Genomic DNA, 20,592 nt, shown 5'->3' with positions numbered 1-20,592 from the left:
GAATATGTAGCAGATGCTAGTGAACAGCAGTGATTAGGGTTGAATGCTGGATTTAAATATGGAGCTTAGGGTGTGAAGGAAGCCTGAAGAACCTAGAGCCCCATGAAGCTGCTCTCTGTGAAATCTGACACCATTTCCCACTGATGAGCCTTGGGTCTAATGGGTAGCACTGATTCCACATACAGTATGTGAGTGCAATACACTGAAAGCGAAGAGAATAAAATGATGGCTAACATGATGTTCCAAACTTTAAACAGGAGAAAAACACACAATTCCATTATGTATAAGAACCCACACAGAGATCAGGAGAATAACCTCATTGGAGAATGAATGACCTGTGTGGGGAATTTAGGGTAGAGCTGAGATTGAAAAAATGGGCCGAAGTCAGGTGGCCAAGGGCCTTAATACCTTGTATACAAGATGTGTAGTCAAGAAAGACCATGCCTTACTTATGCATCAATTCCCTTGGGCCTACAAAGAGCTGCCTAGCCTGGGACTGTTGTAGAGAAAAGCTACAGTGTTCCAATGACACAGGGACTCCTCCATGTATATATGAGTGCCCAGCTGGCTCTGTAATAAATCTTACTTTTATTTATTAACTTTTCTTGAGCATTGGCTTGGTGCATGAGTTGGAAGTCAGAGGCTGAACGAAGTGAAGACTGAGCCGAAGGAAGTTCTCAGCCTTTAGGGAGGCGGAATTCACATTAAACACACAATAAACAAATGAACTCACATTATAAAGGAGACAGTCAGAAGGTCCTAGTGGCTGGTGTCATCGGGCCATATTTGCCCGAAGTGCCTATTCCTTATAGGAACCCACTCCCAGGGTTGACGGGCTACATCCTTAGTAGGCTTTATGCCTATGTTCTTCTCCTGACTACTGGCTCCTCCAGGGCTGGCCTTTTTTTGTCTCTCTGTAGAGGTTCCTGTAGCTGGTTGGATATAGGCTTTCACAGAAGGGTCAGTGCCTTGGGTCAGGTTACAGGACTGTTAATCTTGCTTTGTTAAGAGTAATGTTATTCCCCCATTTCCAAATTCTCCAGGGAGATGGAATGTCAAAGATAGTATCACTGTAGCACCTACATCCTGGGTTCCAGAAGCAGAGAAGAGAATATACTGAAGCTGTAGAAAGGCCTATTGGTCTATGTCAGAGATTAACTGGATGTGAGGACCATTTCTGGGATGGTGTATACAGAACTGGAGAACTGGATAGGGAGTCAGAAACAAAGAGCTGAAGATGATGTCTTTGAAGTTTCCAACGTGGATAACTAGGTCAACAGAATATTACTCAAGAAATTATTAACATAGGATTGAGATGCAGTCAGTAGTCATGGAATTGAAATTTCAAAGTATATACCTCATGGATCTCAGGGGGTGTTGAGCTGATCACCTGGGCTAATACTCCTATGACCCTGGGGAAAATCAAATGGCCTAGTACTGTGGCCATGGTAGGGGTGTCATCACCTTAATCAAATTGGGACAGTGCTGTTGGATATTCATCTGGAACTTGTACAAACCCACATTTTGCTGGGTTTCACCACAACCAAGGCTTTTTTGATTCTTTTCTCTTTTAACATCAGTACATCACTGCAAAGTTAATCCTCATATAATAGGAGATGAAACTAATTGCTTATAAAAACAAGATTTTTACAACACTAAAATTGCTCAAGCATATGGGCATATTTATAGTTGCAGGCAGTGTTTCAGATGCAGACTGTTCTTGGCTGCAGTGGTTGTTTACAGGCGGCATCAGTTCTGATTAAATATTTGATGATTATCCCCGAATGTTTTAAAGCATAGTACTGGGCTCTGCTGACTGTACAACAAACTGGCATTTTTGACCTATAGGGCACTGGGCTAGGAGATACAGTTCTGAGGGGAAGTGAAAGATAGTTAACAACTGCACAACTGACCCTTTATTAGCTGCAATAAAGCAATCCAACCACCCAACCCACTGTGATGGCTTTCCTACTATTTAAGGTTGGTGGTGTCAAAGAGACACCCTCCTGTCCAGTGTGCAGTGAATCAACATCATTTCCACAAAACCTCCTTCCTGCACAAAGGAATTATCATACTTCGTTAAGAAGTAAAATTTTCCTGTATCAGTCACAGGAGTTCACCAGTTAAGATACTGTTAGTTGAAGACTTCTGGGGTGACTTAATGAAATAGCTCAGCCATCTGGTTTAAAAACTGTATTCTTCTATCCCTCCACACAGCTGTCCATGCATCTGCATCATCTCAAGGCTGGTCTCCCTGGTGGTAGAAAGGCTGACAGTAAAAACTGGAGCCACATGATTCCTTGCTTAGGCAGTGTTTCTTCATACTCTCACATGAGAGCAGGCATGTTGTTCCCCTAGGCTCACAGCAAACACTCTGTCAAATCTCACTGGCCCAGAGTGCTTTTGGTTATCCCCATTCCAAGCCAATCTGTGGCATGGAAGATAGCATTACCCTGACTGCCTTAGACTAATATACCTACTCCACTTCTGGGGCTGGGAATAATTTTGAGGTCAACCATCCAAACTGCATGACAGCCATTCCATGGAAGAGGTATGGCCTAAATCTTTGGGTAGAACAAATCCAGCAGCTTATGTGACGGTTACCATGTCTGAGGCTGGATAGAAAAGGTCTAACATCCAACGAAAGTCACAGTTCTTGAGCTCGGTACACAGAGACAGACTGCTAACAGCTGATGTGTCCTCAGCGAGAGTGTCCTCATTTATATCCTTGTTCTCCTCTTCTGCCTCCTTTTTTTGTTTTAAACTTTTGGGAAGTCTCATCATTCAATACGGTTCTAATATATCACAATAACAGAGGCGGCCCAATTTCTACAAATTGACTAATTCCATCCCTGAAAAGTTCATACAATAAAACTATACAAAGCATCATTTTCAACCATCCTATAGAAAAATTTCCCTATTAAATTTTAACTCTAAATCTTCTATCTCTGTTAATAACCTTACTAAAAACTTCCCCATCACTGCCTGCCAGGGAGATCAAAAGAAACCAAATTTAAGAAACCTCCAACACCTGTACCTGACTGAAAAGCAAACATACAGACCTTTCAGTCCTGCCCCTACTATTCAGCTCCTATCACACAGAGACATGGTGGATGTCCCCTTGGGAAGCGGATAGCTTTTAGGTGGAAGCTAGGTCTGCAATAAGCAGGCCAGGAAACATGTCTCCCAGGCCTCATACTCTTGGGAGAAGCACTTGGCCACCAGACAGCATGTCCTGTCAACCTACAGAGTTCTTAAAAACAAACACTGGGACCCAGAATAGAACCCTGTGGTCACAGTACCCACAGTTCACTAAGCACCCTCACAGGTCTTTGACAGAACACTGACTGCCAGGTCCCCTGGTGGGCAGAGAAATGGAAGATTCCCAGGCCCAACTGAGCATCTCAGGGAAGAACCACAAGCAGAGCAACTTTCAGAGCTGGTCGGCCAGCGTTGGCAACCAGGGAAGCAAGTGCTGTTCCATATTTGGAGAGAGCATAAAACTCATGGAAATAGAGAAGTCCTACTCAATACCCTTCTCAACTGAAAACAAGAGAACTTGCAAAAAAGAAACCCAGTTTTTTGGAGTCCGTGGAGAAATATGAAGCCAATGCTCGACTAACAGAGCAGAAAGCCTTTTATAAATAATGCCAGTCAAAGCTCCAAAGGTCAGAGCTGATGCATGCCGGATTGTTCTGACAATTTCTTAGGTTGCTAGGCAACAAGGAGCTGGTCAAACAGCTCACCTCCAAGGACATACTTTATAATACCACCCTGGTAGATGAGAGCGAGGCAGCAGTGAAGGCAATAGTCAAGAACAGGAGAGGGAGGTTAAGAACAAGATGCTCTTCAGACAGTCTGGACAAAGACAGTCCCTACCCAGCTCTCAGGAGTTGCCTGCTTAAGAAGGTGGAGGCCCAGGCAGCTCCCAGGGTGACCCTAAAGACAGACTCCAAGGAAAAGGGTGTGAGGGCAATGGTGAATATAAGGAGGTCCCCTTTCAGTAGGCAGAGCAAGTCAGCTCAGGTCTTATTTTTAGAGTCTCTGAACAGTGAAGAGAAGCTTTCTGTGGACAGGATTCCACCACCATGGGAGGGGAAAGGTGCCATGAGAGACTTCTCCAGTGGGGCATACAAGCATTGTGCAGTGATCCCCAAGATCCAGCCATTGGCAGGAAATCGAAAGGCAAGCTTCTTAAATACATAGTATATGGAGACAGAAGTGTGGAGCACCCCCAAAATGAAAGGCCAAGACCCAGGAACAACCTCCACAACCTGGAGTATATACAAATGAACCCAGCCCTGCTGACTCAGATCCACACCATCCTAAAGCAAGGGTTTCTCATGAATGAAAGGGCTAAGTATTTGGTGGAGAGAATGAGAAGTCTCCCACTGCCCACATATTTTTTCTTCAAAGATTTCTTTTCCAAGAGCCCCTTGAATAAAGAGCACTGAATGCCCCAGAAATCAGAATGCATGGTGCGGGAAGACGACAGGAAATAGTTCTTAAAGAGATCAGAAAATAAATTGGAAGCAATTTCATTACCACAAAGAATAGACATTTTTTCTAAGGCACCCCTCCCCTTTCCACCCAATTGTCATTCAGCAACTACTGAATACTTACCAATGAAAAACCTTACCCCTGACCTCAAGGCTGCTCCTGAGCTCTGGTAGAAAATGCTTTCCTCGTCTACAAAACATGGCAAGCAAGGCAGGAGTTAACAGTAAGGGCACAGTAGCACTGTAAGCCTTCAAATGGAAACCTGGAGACAAGCAGTGAGAACAGGAAGCAAAAGCAGGGCAGGTGAGGCTGGGACCAGGGCATCTGGAACTTTCCACACAGGTTGGATCTCCATGCCAGACAACAGTTTTCAAGGAAAAATATCTAAGAGGAACATGACTCTGGGAAACTTTCTGGCAGTATTGCTTACTGCATACTAGAGAGTGAAAGAATTTGGGGAACATTCACTAATTTGCTTCTTCAGGGGCTTGGGTAGGGAACGTGAACAGGAACCTGGCTCTAATTTCTGAACTTTTTTTATCAGTAAAAACAATCCAACAAACGAAAGCTAGTCAGTGAGAGAACTGGGAGGGTCTGCCCTCCTTCCCTGAGTCAAGCCTTCTGGGGGGACCTCCTGACATTTAATTAAGCAAAGACAATGCCCACTGAAGGAAGCTGACCTGAAAGTGACACGCTACTGTGAAATGAGCATGAAGTAGGAGCTTGTTACATATATGAAATGGCCAGTGATCCTGAGCGAAGCGCTTCACAGCTTGAGACCTAAGTTTTCTCATCTATATACTGAGGGCTGGACAAGATGATCTGTCAGGCCATTTTTACCCCTAATCCACCAAAATCCAATGCTTTAGCTTGTTGTCACAAAAGCAGGTATCGAATGGCTATCCTGCAGTGCCTCCAGTCAACATTCAGACTTGTTCCCTGAGGCAATCTAAGACAACAGTTAACATGTTTTTATCAATTAGGTGGTCATGAGATAAATATACATGAGAAGTGGTAGTTTTTCACTTAAATGAATATAATAATGGTACAGCTCTCTTTGAATAGTATTTGTTTATTTCTTAAATATTTAAGTTCCTAAAGACAGTAAGAATAACCCAAGGAAGTGAAATTAATGTCACAAAGCACATGGCTAAATAACTGCAGGTTTGCGGTGCCATGTGTGAGATCAGATGACAGAAGGGAGGCCTACCTTCAGGCAGAGGCTTCTCATGTCCCCTGGAGTGGCCATGTGCTGTTCTACATGACTACTTCCACTTCGGTTATGTAGAAGCTATTTAAAGCACACAGATGGTTGTGATGACAAAAAGCCACCCTTAAGTGAATAATGGAAATTATAAGCATGATTTGAGGGTGGGGGTGGAGGTGAGAGTAGAGATGGGTAGAAAGGAGTGCAATGGAAACAAAGGAGCCTTCATAAAACTAAAGTCACTTCTTAGGATAACATGATTGATTTACTCACCACCTTCTTAGGAACATAAAGCAAACAAGTGGGTTTTCCTTTTACTGCTTTTCTGAAATGAGCTACACTCAAGAAAGCAGCAAGGGGGTTGTGTTGTCCCTGCACAGTGGCAGGAGAGTATGAGGAGCAGCTGAATGCCACAACAGCTCCATCCGAGATCATTTTTCACATGCAGGAACCATTCTTATACTAACTACCCTTTACTGGTAATTTCTGTAGAAATCTGGAAGTCTGGTTGACACCCTCCTGTACAGTGTGCAGTGAATCAACATCATTTCCCTTGGACTTTGCAATCACAGTGGCATTCATACATTCATTCAACAAGTATGTATGTACAGGACAGTGGAGTAAAGAAAACAGTTCTTACTCTCATGAGGCTTAAAATTTCAGGAGGGAATTAGGCAGTCATGAAGTAAACATAAAAACACAGATTGTAATAGGCACTAGAGAATAATGAAGACTTTGGGGAACACAATTTAAATTGGAAAAATATCTCAGTCCCATTAACACATGTTGAAGGGGAATGGCATTGTTTTGCTGGATTTGGGGCCTGGATGCAAGCATATTGGGTACGCATTGTAGGGTAATGCATTTCCTTCCATTTGGACCCAAGTGTATATTTACCACCCAGTTGTGATGAGCTGGGATCCTCCTGCTCAATCTCAGCTTGAAGCACTTGGAAGTTATCTGCCTGCTGTGGGTGATTATTCTGGAGCAAGGTACTTCATTTGCCTCAAGAAACAAATTTGATACCACTACTGTGCCCTTTTGGAACAGAGAATTAGGCAAGACCCCAGTGTGAGGCAGAGTGATGGGATCTGTAGGGACATAATTGATGATGTAACTGATGATGATTTTGGAGTTTATATATTTCCAAAGTTTCAAAATATTTTCACTTGGTTGATTTATCTTTATGGTGATGACAGTAAGTAGATATATGCCCTTCTTAAAAGTTACAGTAAGAGACTGGGAGCGGTGGCTCACGCCTATAATCCCAGCACTTTGGAAGGCCGAGGTGGGCGGATCATAAGGTCAGGAGATTGAGACCATTCTGGCTAACATGGTGAAACTCCGTCTCTACTAAAAATACAAAAAAATTAGCCAGGCATGGTGGCGGGTGCCTGTAGTTCCAGCTACTCAGGAAGCCGAGGCAGGAGAATGGTGTGAACCCGGGAGGCGGAGCTTGCAGTGAGCTGAGATTCCACCACTGCACTCCAGCCTGGGCAATGAGACTCCGTCTCAAAAAAAACAAAAAAAAAGTTACAGTGAGAGCTGACATTGGGAAAAGGGAGGCTCGGCCAGGGTTATGCAAAGACACAGTAGGGAGGAGGATGGCAAGTTTCTGAGACACCCCAGTAACTGCGTGGGTCCAGAATGCACATGTACAGTCTGCTCTGTGCACTGGAGGTACAGCCACGAATAAGACAAAGTCTCTGCCCTCATGGAGCTTGGTGTCTGCCTACTGGAGCAGACAAAAACAAACCTGCTTTTTCTCATTTGCCTCTACTGTGGGTTCCTTGTATAACTCTCAAATGCTAGCATTTCCATGGATTCCATCCTTGTCCTTCTCTCCTCTCTGCCTTTTCCAGGATAATTTTCCTGGCCACAGGTTCAGCTATGGTCTATGTGCTAGAGCCATACATTTTTATCTTCTGTGTACGTTTTTCTCTAGACCCGTATTTTTAATTGCCTCAGGACAGCTCTCCCTGGATATCCCTCAAACACAATTGTATTATTAATAATTTTCCCTTCAAAATCCACTCCTCTTCTCTATAGACCCAATAGCAACACTGTCCATCCAGCTCTCAAAACCTGAAATGCGGGAGTTGCCTTTGACTCTTCTCTCTCCCATGCATGAGCACTGAATCAATCACCGAGTCCCTAGCATGTCTTGGTCTGTGGCCTCCCTTCTATCTTCAGATTATCTGCTTTTTTAGAATTATGGCAATAACTTAACTGCAAAGACCACATGTACACTTGTGCTCTTTCACTTTGTAATAAATATAAACTGAAAAGTGATTGTCTTTGCTTCTTAACGTCTGCAAGATAAAAGTCCAAAGTCCTTGGTGTGGTCTATAAGGCCCTCATTATCTGACCTGCCTCCCTTCCCAATCTCATCTTGATCCCTTATAGCCCGACACTCAGACATACTAAAGACTTTCCGCCTAACTGACTCACACACACCTATCCTGTATGTCAAGATTCGGCTTGACCTTCATCACCTATCTGCAGTATTTTTGGATCTGAATTCTCTGCCCACATTGTACTTTCACATACTTCTTTTACCCTTAGTGGTTTGTACTTATGCCTGGTCTAACTAGATTGTCTCCCTGTAACAGACTCCTTGATTCAACAAAGCAGCTCTGAATCAGCCTGAAACCTATGGCACCCTGCAAAATGGCAAACATTCAATAGGTATTTGCCCAGTAAATGTTAATGAAAGGAAAAAAATTCAAACTTCAGTTGGAATAGGATTAGAGATAAGTTAAAAAAAGTTTCCCATAGAAATTTTCCTCATCATAAATATCATCATGCTAAATGTCCCAAGTCTTTCCATGGGTCTAATTTACCAAATCATGACGACTCTCTTTCTCACTGTGTATGTGTAGTGGGAGAGGCAGAGGCAGAAGAGTTTTGTTTTTTTTTTCAAGTCTGCTCTCTGGATTCATTTTTCTGGGGATGAAGTCTCAGGCTATGTAGCTTTTCTGGTCCCTTTTTGGTAATCAACAAATCATCAGTTTCTCCAGCTATTAAAAAGCCTACACCTTCGAAACACCAAGATGCCAAACTCTCTTATATGAAAACATAATTTCGCCTCTTACTGAGGTCTTTGGGTGGGAAGCTTAAAAAGACAGCAGTGTTGGGGCAATTGGTTTTTCTTTTCCTCCCTCCACCTTCTTTCCCATTCAAGAGCTGTTGCTGCCCTTTCTGGAGGGGAGGGAATTACAAAAAAAGATCCTGCCTTACCCAGTCACTGTTAATTATTACTTTGAGCCAGGGTGGGGAATGACTTTCTTTCCTGGAATACACCCTGCTGGAAACCACAGCTGAGATTCTCTAAGCTGGCAGCTTCCAACCTCTTCTCCCTCAACAGCTTCAACATTATATGGCACTCAGCTGCAGGGTGCCTGGCTCCAGGCTGGCAGTCCATTTGTGCAGGGTAGTTTTCAAGATGGCTCATAGCCCATCTCTTTCAGTAACCAGCGTGGCCTATGGGAAACATACATCTTGACTCCATTATTGGTGGGAGTACTCTTTAGTTAACTGCCACAGGCCACTTTAGACACATCTTACCACAGGCCACTTTAGACACATCTTTCCAGAGTGAGGTACCATCCCTGTGTCCCTCAGCATCTAAAGATCACAGGTGAAGGTCTCCAAGTAGTTCACTTAAAAAATACCTCAGTAGGTTTAAGAACAGGGAAAGCTCCCAATTCATTCTGTCAGGAGTATGACTCTCATCCCCAAACTGGACAGATATATAATATGAAAACTACAGACCAATATTCCTTATGAATATAGATGCAAACATTCTAAACAAAATACTAGCAAACCAAATCCAGCAGCATAGAACAAGGTTTATGTAGCATGGACAACTGAGATTATCCCAGGAATGCAAAATTAATTCAATATACAAAAGTCCATTAATACAACATATTAATAAAGGACAAAACAACATGAAAATCTTGATACAGAAGAAGCATTTAACAAAACCCACAGCCCCTCCTTTTTTTTTTTTTTTATTAAAAAACACTCAGTAAACTAGGTTTAATAAAAGAATTTCCTCAACTTGAAGCAAACCCACATCTAACATCATACGCAATGGTGAAAGACTGAATGCTTTCCCCTTAAAATCAGGAACAAGAAAAAGATGTCTGCTCTTGTCACTTCTATCCAATATTGTACTGGAGGTGCTAGCCAGCACACTAAGGCAAGAAAATGAAATAATAGGAATCTAGACTGGAAAGGAAGAAGTAGAAATATTTCTGTTCACAGATGCATGATCTCATATGCAAAAAATACTAAGTGATGAAAAAAAAGAATTTTAGAAAAGCTACAATATACAAGATCAATATACAAAAATCAATTTTATTTCTAACACCAGTGATGAATACAAAAATAAAAATTAGAAAATAATCATATAATTAAAGTGGCATCAAGAAGAGCAAAATACTTAGAAAAAAATTAAAGATGTCAAGACTTGCACACTGAAATCTATAAAACATCACTGAAATAAACTAAAGACCAAGCAAATGCAAAGACATCCCACGGTCATGGAACAGAAAACCTAACACCATTAAAATGGCAGTTATTTCTCAAATTTATCTACCAATTCAACTAAATCCCTATCAAGATCCCAGCTGTTTTGCAGGAATTGACACAATGATCCTAAAATTCATATGCAATGCAAGGGACCCAAAATAGACAAAATGATTTTGGAAAAAAAATTGGAGGACTTGCACATCCCAAATCTAAACTTACTACAAAGCTACAGCAATCAAGACAGTGCGGTGCTGGTATAACGATGGACATATAGGGCAACGGAGTAAGACTGAGAATCCAGAAAGTCTTATATTTATGGTCAACTGTTCTTTGACAAGGGTACCAGGACCATTCATGGGGAAATAATAGTCTTTTCAACAACTGGTGCTTGGGCAGATGGATATACAGATACCAATGCACTTATGCAAAAAATGGATGAAATAGGAAACTTCACTACATTCTACTGCATGCTGGGTCGTTTTCAGTCATTTAGGCGGCAACACTGACAAGATAACAGAAAGATGGAGGCAATAACATGTGAAAGGCAAAATGGTTTTTTTTAAAAAATGACAATCTCTATCATGAATTTACTTACACTCTAGGCAAAGGTTATTAGAAGAGAAAAAAAACGTTAAGAAAATTCCTTAACTGAAATGTGGAAAGGGTATCAAGAGGAGACCCTAAGACACTCCGTAAGAATCCCAGTGACTCCTCACTGTTCAACTAAGAAATGTACCCCACTATGCTGTGCTACCACGGAAGCAATGGAGGCACTTTGGGGGTTGATGAAGTCTTCATGGGTGAAGTACTTTATCTTGCATGAAGAGTATTTGAGAAATATGACAAGTGAAGATGCTGGGTAGGAATGCAGGGAGAAAAGTGTATAACACAAAGCCAAATTGGAAAGGTCAGTGAGGGGACAATCTGTGGAGGCACTGAATGCAGAGGATATTAAAATTAGCAAGATGGTGTTCTAGCATAATGAGAAGGATTGGAAGAGGGAGATGAGAGTCAGGGAGTTAAATTAGGCAGCTGCTAAGAAAGTCCGGGTGAGTCAGAGGATCAGGACCTGTAAGGGCAGTATAAAGAAAGAAGGAATGACGGCAGAGGTTTAGGGGGAAAGAAGTGACAACCTGTGACAATTAAGGAATGAGATATTTTGATGACTGGGGTGAACGTTACACTTCTTAAAAAGAAACAAAGAATGGTCGATAGAGATGCAAGATGAAGAATTTCGTTTTTACGCCTACTGACTTTGAGGTAACAGAAAGAGATCCTAGAGACAGAGGTCTGAGCAGAAGACAGGGAACTGGGGAAGAATCTTTGGGCGTGACTGAGGTTCACTAGAGAGAACTGGGCAAGAACAGGTAAGGACTTTAAGCAAAATCAGAGGAGTATCCATCATCTAAAATCTGGGTAAACTGGGAAGGAAAAACAAGTAGCCAGAGAAGCAACAGCCCAAGCTAGGGTGTTGTCAAGGTTATAGATGTTACTGATTTTGGCAATGAGGAGGTTATAAGGATCCTTGAAGACTGTACTTTCGGTGAAACTACCATGGATTAGTAGCCTTTCACAGTGCTATCTACCCCACACCTGCATCAAAATCTTGCAGCGGCTGTTAACAAATGCCAACCCACTAACAGGGAGGGGAGAAAAGACTTGGGACTCTGTACTTGTAAAACCCTCTACCCTCCCCAGGCAATTCTTTACACACTAACAAACTGTTGAGGTAAAAGGAGACAAGTGAGGGAGCAAATGGAAGGTGTGTTTTTGGATTATATAGTGGCTCATGGAAGGATGGGAGGGGTACAGATGGCCCTTAGACACTGGTGGAAAGAGAAAAAAAATTACAGTAAGCAGGTAAAGGGGTAAAGGGATCAAGACTACAGAGGGACTAGTCTTGGGACGACATTTCTTCCTCTGATAGTTTGTATGGAATTCTTGAGAAAAATTCCTCAAAGGGGCTTGAAATCTCAGAATGGTCATGTTTTTAATGGGAACAGGGAGTGATGCTGCCCCATTACAACCATCTGTTCTAACAGAATGTCTGTATTGAGGAGGGATGAGTAACATCAGCAAGTTCTGTTTGAAGCCTTTTTCAAGTTTCTTTTTGATATGTATCTCCCTATACAAGCAAGCATCCCCAAAAGTAGTTGTCTCAGGAAACCAGGGTTAGGATGACCAGCTCATTTGCTGGAGGTGCCAAGGTCCAGAAAAGTTTGGCTGCAGGCTGTTTTCATGTTTTATGATGTTTGAAATGTTCTATAATAATAAAAGGTTAAAAAAAAGTTTACATTTATTTGGAAAACCAGTTACTTTAGTTTATGGTTCCTTTTTTTCCTTCCAGAGCTTCCTGGAGATTGAAGTCTAATTCAAAGGAAACCAAAATATATAAAATAGAGTACCTGGGCAAAAAAAGTACTTTTATAACATAATATTTGGGGTAGAGGAAGTATCCAGTATAGTCAAAATTTCTATGTTTGTTTTGCTCTTCCTTATTGTTCAGGGACATTCCATTAAATAAATAGTAATGAAAAGGCACCAAAAGTCAGAGGACTGACAACATGCCCAGCATAATTAAGCAAGCTAGAGCAGCTACTCTGTCCAACCGATGATTTTTTTTCCTCTAAAATTTTAAGGGTAGGTTCATTTTGACTCTGTTAAAAGTCTACCTGATGTGAACTCTATATCTGATAACCTATTATTTCAATTACTTTAAAACTTGTCATATGGATACATTATTACAATTGTAGAACTTTAATACCATCATAATAAAACTTGAGAACTGAAGAGAACACATTTCTTCACGAATTTATTATATAAAACGCCCTCAGAGTATTTAATTTCTCCTCACTTTAATTACACATTAAGAAGCACAGTGGATGAGAAGCCTTTAAGATGACTACAGTTGCACGAAGGTCCCTTTCATCAAGGTAGCGTATGTACCTTAACAGTGTTCTAAAGGCTGGCCCAGAAAAACCCCATGTTACCTTATCACAATATGGAAAGCATTGTCTTCTTTTTCCACTAAATTATGGTGAAAAGTGCCACAGTTTTATTTAGCATTATGGTACATAACAGTTCTGTCTCAATTATGAAAAAAATTAAAATAATCCTGAAAGACATCCTTTTTCTCCCCCCAATGATTTGAAAGCTGCATTTTTTCCTGCCAATTATTTCAAACAAATCATCAGGTTGATCTACAGTAATCAGTTAAAACAATCACCACAAGGCACAAGCTCAGCACATTAGCTATAGCTTGTAGCAAAAGGATATATCAATGATGTCTCACCTTAGTTAAAAATACATAATCCTTTTATTTTATAATGCAATAAAAGAAATTATTAACATCACATACACAGAAGACTAGGAAAGGGGAAACTACTTACTTCTGGAAATCAGTAATGTAAACCTACTTGTACTTTACTTTTCCATAGTACATGAAAGTAATGTTTAACATGTTTTGAATTAAATTTAACCTGTGGGGCTATACAATGTAATTCTTAGGAGTAATAGTTTCATTCATTTCCAGGTCAGCTTACTGTATGATTAAGTAACACAAGGCACAGTAGCCATCTTTTTCATTATGTTGCAACACTGATCACGTGCCTCGATAAAATGGCTGATTCAACAAGATGATGGCAACACAAAGGGGAGACTTTGGATTGTCTATTTAACATCTAGGTAATAAGTAAGTAATTAATAAACTCTATCTTAAGTGCACTTTCACATGCTTTTTGTTTATAATAAACAACAAACTTCCTAACTTTGTTGCAATAGGCTTGACTACCATTTCATTTGGCCAAATGCACTTTCCCCAGTAAACTTAAAACAACAAGAACAACAAGAACAAAAATCCCTGTCCTTTCATATACTAAGAAAGAGGATTGGCTACTGAAACAGTTCATTGCAAGACACATGAAGACGACATACTGTGGCATGAGTTGTTTTTAATTTGTTGTGCTGTTACTAAGTTCTGAGGGCTTGCAGTTAAAACATTCCAATTTCTCCCTTCCATCTTTATTGATTCTCAAGATTTTGCACAGAAAACTCTTTGGGGGCTAGAACAGCAGTAATTGCATCACACTGTTTTCAAGACTTCAAGTTTCAAAAGCAAATCATTAAAAAAAAATACAGTTCCTGATTTGAGTTAGATACAGGGACAAAAAAGTAGCACATACTTGAAGGTTACGTGGTCTACAAATGGTGGCAATATTTTCCTTGGGAGAGTAGTTCTGTTGGTATATATTTTTTAAATACTCAAAAGGCTCAACCTCAAGCAGTAATAAACACAAGCAAAAGTGATTTAACCCTTAAAATAAATATTCAGAAAAACCTCTCTGTACATACAAGTGAAAGAATATGTAACACTTTCACGCAAAAAAATAATTATAATAATAATAAAGGATTTGTTCATATATGTAGCTGAAATCTGCTGTTCCAGCCCACATGTCCCCAATAAAGAAGGGAGGCACAGACATAGGTGACTACTGTGGTTCACTATCTTACAGCCTTTTTGTACTGGGACACTATCACCACCAAAAATTTATCCCTCGTTATATTTTTAAAATTTTTTAAATTTTTTCTTTTTTTTTCTTCCTTTTTTTTGTTTTGTTTTATTTTGTTTTACAGCATGCCAAATCCTTTGGCATACGTGATGGCCTTCAACAATCTCTCTTTAAGTTTTTCTTTGCTTGAGTATTCCGGAAGTAAAAGCACATTAAAGCAAGTATGAGATGTAGGTAACCTAAATAGAGAAAAGGGGAAAAACAGGAAAACAGTAAGTCATGGGAAATACACTTAGAATTAAATGTTCCTATTTTTAGACTGTATATAGTTGAGACGGTTTGCAATGCAAACTATACATTAATGCAAACCATAAACTTTTTGTTGTGTAACTACCAAGTTGTCTTTATCCTATAAATTACTCAAAGCTAGTGACGATGATAAGATACTGTATCCACTGAGTTTTTACTACATACCAGATACTATTTTAGGTATTGCATTCTTACAGTTCATTTAACTAAATCTTTCCACAACAAAACCACAGAGGGGACACATCAGTAAATGCACTTTAGAGGTTAGGTCACTGAGAAGTAACTTCCTCTAAGGTGGAGAAAATACTCAAACCTGTTTTACAAGATTTCAAAGTGTGTGCTCTTAAATGCTTATTAGAAACACTGCTGGCAATATGACTATGAAAATGATTTGATAACGGGATTCTAGCATAATCAAATGATAATCCTCCGAGCCTCAATGTAACCAATTCTAAATAGATGATCATGTTATATGGCTTTCAACTAACAAGCTGGGAATCAAAAAAGTAAATGAATCATACTAATTTGAAAAATTCCAAACCAATGTGAGCCCCATAATAATTTTTAACTAGGGCAATTTCTTAAAAGTTTCCTCACACAATGACAGCAAAATATTTTCTCAATTGTCTAATATGATTTGGGGATTTGTATATAAAATCACAAATGTGCTTAGAAACTATAAAGACAGTTCATATGTGTGTGATGAGGAATGCAAGGTTTTCAGTAGGTATACAGTCACAAGTTAATAATTACCTACCTTTCTGTGTCTGGGCCATTTTTGGCTATAATCATCTTTAATTTTCCTAGTCCTCCCACAGGTGCTCTGTCTGTGCCCGTTGTAAACTGCAAGAAGAGTCTTTTCTGTTCATCTGTAAATGAATGAACGATTTCCCAGAACTCCCTAATGAGAAAAAATACAATACTGGTTTCAGTTTGGCATTCATTATGACTGGTACTAATACAAGCTTATGATTTGCATTAAAACTATATTAAGAGACAATTTGGAAGTTAATTATCAGGATAATATCACTTCTGGTGATTTAATAATTTCCAAGCAAATTTATCTTAAACAGCTCTGAATACATAAAAATTTAGATTACAATATAGTAAAATATTAGTACTACAATAGTAAAAAAATTGAGAAAACCCAAGTGTGTAATAACAGGAAGTGACTATTTAAACTATGGTATAATCACATTATGCAGTCAGTAATGAGCAAAAGACAAAATCCTATGAATTGAAAAAGACTGAAATGAATATTTGGAAAAATTAACTCCAGGTGCCTTTGGGTATATATTTTATTTATCCTTTCTCCTTTATTCTCCTGCATCCTTTAACTCAACTTTGGGAGGAAAAAGTGATACAGATTAAGGACAAAAGAAAAAAAGACCCCCTGTCCCAACCAACTAGCCCCAAATGCAAACAACTACATACCTAATAGCAATAATACAAAAGTTCAATTTTTATATGAACTAGAATCCTTTTAACAAGTAATATGTGCTGTGTATGGAGGAGGAGAATTATTCTGACATTTCTGCCACATGCAGTTATTTTAAGAGAATGATTTATCCTGTGGCATTCCTAAAATCTATGTAATAAAAGCTATGTTTTAATGACACTTATGTTAGTTTGAGTTCTAAAAAACGAAATACAAGCTCATAAAGTGCAATCTTGAAGTTTATTTGAATAATCAGGCATCTACAAAACATATATACACTAGTTCATAGCTAAATAAATTTTTTTTGTTTTGAGACAGAGTCTCGCTCTGTCGCTTAGGCTGGAGTGCAGTGGCGCGATCTCGGCTCATTGCAAGCTCCGCCTCCTGGGTTCAGGCCATTCTCCTGCCTCAGCCTCCCAAGTGGCTGGGACTACAGGCGCCCGCCACCACGCCTGGCTAATTTTCTGTACGTTTAGTAGAGGCAGGGTTTCACCGTGTTAGCCAGGATGGTCTCGATCTCCTGACCTCGTGATCCACCCACCTTGGCCTCCCAAAGTGCTGGGATTGCAGGCATGAGCCACTGCGCCTGGCCCCATAGCTAAGTAATGTTAAGATTAAAAAATTTAAAAAAAAATTAAAAGTATTTTTAGTTGCTTATATAATATAAAATGCATTTTAATATTTATTTAGAAAGTTCTTTCCAGAGCCAGGTGTGGTGGCTCATGCCTGTAATCCCAGCACTTTGGGAGGCTGAGGCCTGTGGATCACCTGAGGTCAGGGGTTCAAGATCAGCCTGACCAACGTGGTGAAACCCTGTCTCTACTAAAATACAAAAATTAGCCGGGCGTGGTGGCGGATGCCTGTAATCTCAGCTACTTGGGAGGCTGAGGCAGAAGAATCACTTGAACATGGGAGGTGGAGGCTGCAATGAGCTGAGATCACACCATTGCACTCTAACCTGGGAAACATTTTGAGCCATCTCAAAAAAACAAAATTCATCTCAAAAAAAAAAAAAAAAAAAATTCCAGAATGTCAGCAGAGAACATCACACATCCCAAATCAGTAATTACAATTTTCTAGTTTTTGATATTCTAATATTCCAACATACTATTTTTATTATCAAAATGCTGGCATTTTTGTTGCTGCAACACCATTTATCTGAAATAAATTAAAAGTTTTATTAGAATTCTTGGCTTTCTCCAATCTCCTGACACTTCCCTTCCCTGCCCCTTTACGAATCTACCAGTCAGCAAGAGAAAACAAAAAAGAAACACACAACAACAGAAAACTGAACATGAAACTTGCAGGAGCAACTCTCAGGTAAGGAGGAGAGGAATCAGACCCCAGTTCATGACACTCCTTTTGGGGAGGCTGACCAGAGAAAACAAGTCTGCTGTAGCACAGAACCCTCCAACATAGCAGAAAAGCTGCCCTGCAGTGGGTGGTAATAAAACCTCCTCACACTGCAGGAGGGCTCTGAAGCTTAACTGAACCAGCTACACCTAAGGAGGTAGATCAAAGAGCACCACCGAAGAACAGAGACAGACCCTGCAGGAAGTGGCAGATTAGCAGTGGTCACAATGACCAGTCTGGCTATATTATTACGGAGCTGTTTCTTTGGTCTTTTAAATGAAACCTTTAAAAATTTTATACACAATGAAAACAGGGAACAAAATGCATCTCTTCCTATAAGTGTTATGTGTGTTACATTAACATTTTGAATTAAATAAGAATGCATTTATTTAGAAAGCTGAAGAAAACACGAAGCAGCTTCCAGGTTTCCATATAAAAGTGGTGGCTGTATCGATCACATCCTACTCACATCTCTAAAAATCTACCCAGATCAAAAAGGGGAGAAATAAAAAAAAAAACCTATGACTTAGGTCTAGAGTAAAACTAGGAGACAGAATAATAAACTCCAAATACCATAGAAGTGGGGAAATGAGCAGGGTCCAGCAGGAGCTACATCGAAGAGTGGCTTGTGCGGAATCATACTGATTAGGGATCACCCAAGGCCAGACGCCACCCCCTCCACCACCTGCCCCTCAACAGAGCACTACTGAGGGTAGGTTAGAGCACTGGCAACAGGGTGGTTAAAGGAAGGACTACAGAAAAGTACTCGGGTCCAGCAATGGCAGGCTCAGGAAGGCACCATGCACGAAAGGAAGGGGGGTACCTTCAAAAGCAGAAGTGTCCCTTAAGCGGCTGTAAACGGGTGGAAGCAGCTAATGAAAAAGAGTCTTCATTACGCTACATGGAGCTGAAAAATCAGAAAGTGGTGATTCTGCCCTTACTAAAGCAACAGAAGAGGGATCCCTTCAGCCAAGACCCCTAAAGCCACACAAATTCCTCCCTGCTCCACCATGAGGTCTAGTAATAACAGGTCCAGAAAAAAGTAACATCTATTATAGAAACATAAACAAGAAAAACAGAATTCCGAAGTCCAAATAAAGTTATTATGGGAAGAGTCTGGCGAATGAGAAGCAAAACTTTCCGGTAGACAAAAGTACACCAGAAAAATTCAGTCATAAACAACGGGAAACCCGTAACACCACATTCCAACACAAAAGGAGAATGCAGCAGCAGACAAGACAGACCACCAGTGATAAGAAATACAAATTCAGAAAGAAATGAGCGCATCTTAAATAGAAATAAGAATACTAAAAAATACTGAAGAAATATGCAAGGTAACTTTGGAAATAAAGGCTAATTTTATTATAAGGTGACCAAAGAAGAAGCAGTATGACTAAAATTTCTACTGAGGACAGACTCTAGAAAATTAAAAAACAAAGAAAATGAATAAGATAAACGTAACTAAAGAAATGCATATCAAAGCATAATTAATGAAAAAGATTAATAGCTAACTACATAAACATAAAAGCTTTCATTTGGCAAAAATCCTATAAGCAAGGTTAAAAGACAAATGACAAACTGGGAAAAAATATTTGCAAATTTACCAGCGTCAAAGGACTAATCTCCTTAACATATAGTTTCTAAAAATGAAGAAAACGACCAGCTGAGCAGCAAAATGAGCAAAAGACTATATAAAACTATAAACAGCTCTTAGGTACAAGAAAAAATGTCCATCATCATTCATAATTGAGGTAAGCTCAAAAATTGTAACTACAGTAAAATACCATTTCTCAATTGGCAAATAAGTAAACATCCACATTTAACAACACATTCTGTTTGGAAAGTTTTAAGAAAAGACATACTGTTGTAAACTGCTGGTGGGAATGCAAAATGTTATTTTTCTGTGAAGGAAAATTTGGCAGTATCTAGCAAAATTATACATGCATCTACCACTTGATGCAACAATCCCACTTTGAACATTTTATCTTAATGATACCTTACATATGTACGGAATAATGCATGAACATTAAGAGGATTCACTGTGACATTAGTACTAACAGCAAAAAGTTAAAAATAACCTCGATGCCCATAAATGTTGATAAGCTATGCTGCATCCACACAAAGTAGCAGTATTCAGTCATACAAAACAAAATGGAAAACACCTTTGCGATGACGTGGGATGATTCTCAGGATACACTAGGAAGACTATTTTCCTAGTCTGTCCTCTGATAAGGCCTACAAGCAGTAACGTTCAAAAGCAAAGGCCATACTTTGCATCTAAAATCTGACTTCTAAATGCCATTCTCCAACAATTTATTGGAAAAATAACTTATTCCAGGCCTGAGAATGAATGTTCGAGATTAGCTAGAAATTTCAAAATCTAATAAGGTCATTTTAAAAGCACACGAAGGCTAAGCAATTTGAATATCATTTAGAGTAATGACTGTGAAACATATTAAATACAAAAACATTCATGAGTTCATAATATTCAAAAAGGCAGCAAAAACCAACCAAAAAACAAAATTAAATTGTCACTATTAAAATTATTACATGAACTCCTTACTCTAAAAACCTTAAATCTATTTTATCATGCCTTTTCTGTAGAACTGTTTTTCAAGGTAATCAAATGGCACCCAGTGATGAGAAAAAAGAATGCCAGGTATATATGTAGGACAAGCAGATGGAAATTTTTTTTCCCCAAACAGCCATTTTGCAATCCCCAATGAGATAACAGATTAAGG

General features: G+C 39.6%; 1 protein-coding gene across 18 annotated transcripts in view; it reads right to left on the bottom strand.

Moving 5' to 3' along the window:
• Positions 1 to 9,538: 9,538 nt before the first annotated feature.
• UBE3A (ubiquitin protein ligase E3A) overlaps positions 9,539 to 20,592 on the bottom strand; it is a 104,614-nt gene continuing 93,560 nt past the window's right edge. For 17 of the 18 annotated variants that reach the window (XM_024232233.3, XM_063716083.1, XM_063716079.1 and 14 more), the window contains 2 exons: positions 15,818 to 15,961; positions 9,539 to 14,990 (listed from right to left, as the gene is read on the bottom strand). In XM_024232233.3, the coding sequence (XP_024088001.1) occupies positions 14,870 to 14,990; positions 15,818 to 15,961 (265 nt within the window). In that variant the 3' untranslated portion in view covers positions 9,539 to 14,869. 18 annotated transcript variants of the gene reach the window in all.

The sequence above is a fragment of the Pongo abelii genome, chromosome 16 (assembly GCF_028885655.2).
Source record: "Pongo abelii isolate AG06213 chromosome 16, NHGRI_mPonAbe1-v2.0_pri, whole genome shotgun sequence".
NCBI lineage: Eukaryota > Metazoa > Chordata > Mammalia > Primates > Hominidae > Pongo > Pongo abelii.
Note: the sequence above shows the minus strand (reverse complement) of the source record. Positions and strands in the feature narration are given on the sequence as shown.